The sequence below is a fragment of the Lactuca sativa genome, chromosome 5 (genome assembly GCF_002870075.4).
Source record: "Lactuca sativa cultivar Salinas chromosome 5, Lsat_Salinas_v11, whole genome shotgun sequence".
Classification (NCBI taxonomy): domain Eukaryota; kingdom Viridiplantae; phylum Streptophyta; class Magnoliopsida; order Asterales; family Asteraceae; genus Lactuca; species Lactuca sativa.
The window spans coordinates 307,288,464-307,293,431 of record NC_056627.2 but is presented as its reverse complement, the minus strand read 5'-3'; the positions used below and the strand labels follow the sequence as shown (position 1 = coordinate 307,293,431).

Genomic DNA, 4,968 nt, shown 5'->3' with positions numbered 1-4,968 from the left:
CATAATCGTATCCCATCCTAAAGTGAAGGTTGAATTCAGAAAAAATGTAGTGGTTGTCCACGGATTGATAACACCAGCAGAAACTGTGATGCTCCGTTTCCCACAAAGTCAACAAAAAGTGAATCTTCAAATAGGACCAAGTCAAGTGGCAAAAGTAATGTTAAGTCTAAGAGTAGACATACTAGTGAAAAAGGTAGCCATCTATATGATATTGTGATTTAAAAACCCGTAGTGATGTTTGTACGATATCATAATATTCTACGAAATGTTGTTCGGAAGGATAAACTTGTTTTTGTTACATCTTCAAAAGGAAATTTTTTTAAAACATTGACAAAGAAAACCATAACTCAAACAATATCGTAATATGCAACATTTATCCACTGGACACTCGCAATCCACCACCTAGTAGCATGCTCTTATGAAGTAGGCTGCAAGAACTCGTTGTAGGGACGCTGCATAGAAAAAACAATATAAAGGTTAATCTTAAGTTGTTTATGTCATATCAACTTATAAATTAAAAGCCGGACTAAAATACACACATTAGTAACAACGAGAATACGTTGACAATCAGGTGCATGCAAACGCATCATCCTAGAGTATGCAACTACCCGAGGGATAACACCCGGTATAGGGAACCAACTATATTAGTGTTGGGAAATATCTCTAAGATCCAAATCTACAAAATTAAGATAAAAAACAACTTACCAAGTTATCAAAGTTACAATACTTGTTGTTTAAAAACTCTTATTAAACATAGTGTACATACCTTAAATGCATAGAGTATATGTGTGTCTACTGCCACTCTTGGCGCATGTGGGTTCAAATGGTCCTCAATGTTATCAAACACAGTACATATCTGTTTGTAAGTGAAATCCCATATCAATCTGCCCCATGGGTACCTATATTTAAAAATTACACTTAATAAGGGTTAGATTACTCAATTTTCCTAATAAGTATCATTTTGATATAATGTGGGTAAAAAAATGTGTACCTGTTAAACTCCTATAAATTAGAGATGAGTTTCATACGTTTATTAGTAACTGGTTGTCGTGGGTATTTCCCCAAAAATCCTTGCTCTCAGATATACAGCAGGGAGACTCTCACCACGTCTTCATTGCTTAATAGATGAAGTAAGTTTGAACACGTTCATAAGGTTAGCCATACTCACCGAACGTGAAAGCGGCACAAATGGAAATACATGTTCTTTGAATTCTGCAAAACCAGAACTAGGGTGGAAATAATCCCTAAACCGCAAGCTGGTGACCAAGTAGAATTTTTTCCTACCAAAGCAATTATACCCGATAGTCGCCAACCGGAAATAGAAGCTCTTCTAGGTCAACTGGATCAAAAGCAGTAGCTTCCTTGCACATAAAATAGTGACATAGTAAAGGGTGACATTCGACACCCATCAACATGTTCACCTAATCACCAAAACATGATTGCCTAAAGATCGCCCCACAAATTGGTCGGTTTTGTAAGCGCGTCATGATTTCGCAACAAAGTTCAGATCTGCAGGTTGTAGTAACAATCGTTGCGTATGTTCAATCATGCTAGAATCAAAAGAATTATTAATAGGGATTTGTGTATGTATGTTTCGGAGCGGAATTTCGGAAAAAAAAAACTGGCACGGTATTCCGGACCATAAATTCCAGACCCGGTTCATTGTACTCCGGACATTATGTAGTATAAATGTATAAGTTCATGCAATCCTATAATTGCCTTAACACGATTAAAATTCACAGAAACTCCTATAATACTTTTATAATTGCGTAAACTAAACATTTTTTAACATATAATATAAAATAAATGAATTTAATTAAAAAAAAATTTGAAACTTATATATAAAAACTGCATTTCTTTACTGCTATTAGAAGACATTTTCAGTTGTAGAGGTGTCTAGAATGGGATGTAGGGTAATATAAAACAAGGGTGTTGAAATCTAGTCCGAAACAGGTTAAATGCTATTTATAAGAGAACTACCGGGTTGGAATTATCTATCTGTTTAACTGAATTTGAAATCGGGTCTGAATGCCCCATTCCAGACCAAGTGGTCATTTTGCAAAAAAAACAAAAAGATATTTTTTAAAAACAATCAAAAAAATGATTAGATTACTTGATTTCTCTTTATTTTAAGGGAGAAAGTTGTCATTTTATAAAAGCATGGGTGAATAAGCCAAGTAAATATCGAATTTAAGTCATACATATAGCATGTTAGATTTGTTAGGGTTGTTCCAAAAAAGGTGAAAACACTTTCTATTTCTATTTTATTTACATTCATATCTAAATTTTTGTAATTAGAATTAAGTACCATATGGACGGTCAATGCTAAATTCAAGGTTTACGTTTAATCCCTTGTATGATCGATATATATTACAAAACACTGAATATTTTGCGTGACCAAAATTTAATCTTAAATCTCCTATGAAATATCACACCTCAACTTTAACCTTAATTTCAACGAGAGGACGATTTTTGGCGGTCCAAAAGGATTTTTCTAAAAACACTGCAACATGTAACATTTTAGTTTTTCTAAAAATCCAAGTTTTTTAACAAATTTATCCATATGTGTTTTATTAATATTACAAAATACCAATAGAGTTGATTTTTTTTTTTTAATTTGTTTTACTGAAAACTATCTTAAACATGCTATATATATTATTAATAAGAGTTATGAAGTCATGTAAGAAGTTATGTAGTCATGTAAGAAATTATGTTGTCATTGTTTATTGAAAATAAAATTAATATTTGTTTTTTTAATCAAAAGAGTTTTTAAAAAAGAGAACATGTTTTTAGATCAGGTTAGCAATCAGCTAAAATCAACGGAACAGACTCAAAAGATAACAACGCTACCAGTACTCAAACTTGAATAATTTATTTGATCCCAAACCAACGTTTTAGCTCTATGTTATCAGTTTATCCCCTTTAATAAAATAATTATTTACTTATTTGTAATTAATTTTTTCTTTTGAAACCATAATTCTTATTTAATTATAAATTTATAATTAACGAATATTGATTCTGAAAGTAGAAATTAACTTATTAGTAATCAGATTTAATCATACAAAATATAATTAATTTAAGCATCTTAAATCAACTACCCACAAAATTATAATAAAACACATGTAAGGTACGAAATACAACTGACAAGAGCAATATATTAGGACACTTTACAACTAAATATAATAAAAAAGGTTATTAATTTCTGTAAAATGTGTAAAATCTAAAGAAATCTCTACAAAAAAGTATATAACTTCTTTTCTTTTATAACATGTGGTGAGAAGAACCTTGAAAATTAGTTCTTCGATCAAAATTAAACTTGTGATTTCGTGTTAACCTGCAGCTGTTGATCTCGATTAGCAAACCAGTGAACTGTTCTTCTAGCAATTGGTAGCCATAATCTCTTTAATCTCTCTTCTTTAGCACTAATTTCTCCGAAATTACCTACCTCGTTGCTTGATTCAACACCAAGAAATCTTGGATGAACGATGATTTCCGACATAGACCGTTGAGAAACGAGTTTCGCAGATTTCATATCCGACTCTCCATTGGAAAATTTCTTGATTTTCTTCTCGAATTCTCTTTTTCGTTTCAGCTCTTCTTTGACTTTGATCACTTGATGATCATGATCATCAGTTCGATAGTTTCCGTCTGTTTTAACAGTCGAGTAACTATCCAAAGTGTTGTTCGACATGGGAGCAACAGTTTCTTGATCACCATGACGATTAAGTACCTTGTTTGACAAAGAAGTTATCATCTCGGATTTCAAAAACAAAAGATCAGATGAGTTCAAATTGCTCCATCTGCTCTTCATCATTCGATCATAATCATAATCAGATATAATGATTCGATGATTAAACTTATGCAAGGTGTCTTCATCTTCCAAGATTTCTTGATCCTTCATTTCGTGTTCCATTTTTCCATAACTTCTTTGACTTCCAAATCGTGTGGACCCTTCCCTCTCGATGAACAGTCCCAGGTTTGAATCTTCTCGCTTTCGATCAGAATTTAAAAACCTTAAACTACTCGAATTTGCAAAAAGCATCGCATCCTCTTCGCTTACTTTACACCTACAAAGTGGACACCCAGAGTGTTGCTCGAGCCATTGATCCACACAATCGATATGAAACGCGTGTTTGCATTTGGGCAACAATCTAAGAATCTCTATGTCTTCAAATTTTGACAAACAGATAGAACATTCCAAGCCGTTTCTCCATCCTTTTAAGGTAGAAAACCGGAAAAACGGCAGTGATTGGATCACAGTTTTATCGATGCCGGAAACCCTGGAGAGTGGTCGAGGTAACTCACCCAAGTTTTCTTGATTCAAGTACTGAAGCGACGATGGTCTGTGACAACATTTTGCGTAAACCAAGAGCATAAATGTTAAAGCGAACATGATGGCAAGAACTCCGATGACAACTGCTAAGCTTGGCTGGAAATTTGTGGCGGTATCCGGTGAATCTGAAAGGTCATCGGCTGGAGAAGAAGAAAAGGATTGTGAGTTTGTTGGATGAGAGGAGATAATGATGATTAATATGATGATCTGCAGAAGTTTCTTTGGTTGGGCCACAGGAATTTCATGAAACTCCGGTAACCTACTTGCCGGAATGTTCATGGCTTTGTTGTACAGAGTTAAGTGTCGTTTGACATTTATTTGGTTTAGTTATAGCCTTTCTTGAGACCCAAAAAATTATATATTTTATAATATAATGAGACGAAGGTATATATATATATATATATATATATATATATATATATATATATATATATATATATATATATATATATATATATATATATATATATATATATATATATATATATATATATATATATATATTAAAACACATTCTCATTGCACTACAAGAAAGATGGGCATTAACGGCGTCGCCTTTAGCGGCGATCCAAAGCATTAGCGGCGACATTTAATTGACGTGTTACATGTCGCCGCTAATGTCTTGTGTTGCCGCT

At 33.0% G+C, this 4,968-nt stretch overlaps 1 protein-coding gene across 1 annotated transcript; it reads right to left on the bottom strand.

Annotated features, from left to right (window-relative positions):
* Positions 1 to 3,123: 3,123 nt before the first annotated feature.
* On the bottom strand, positions 3,124 to 4,684 carry LOC111888519 (E3 ubiquitin-protein ligase ATL42). The gene has a single exon (XM_023884682.3). The coding sequence runs from the start codon at positions 4,610 to 4,612 to the stop codon at positions 3,311 to 3,313; it is 1,302 nt and encodes a 433-aa protein (XP_023740450.1). The 5' UTR covers positions 4,613 to 4,684; the 3' UTR covers positions 3,124 to 3,310.
* Between the last annotated feature and the right edge of the window lie 284 nt (positions 4,685 to 4,968).

Excerpts from the sequence above, each read along its gene's own strand:
- LOC111888519 (XM_023884682.3), bottom strand. The coding sequence starts at position 4,612 with ATGAACATTCCGGCAAGTAGGTTACCGGAGTTTCATGAAATTCCTGTG.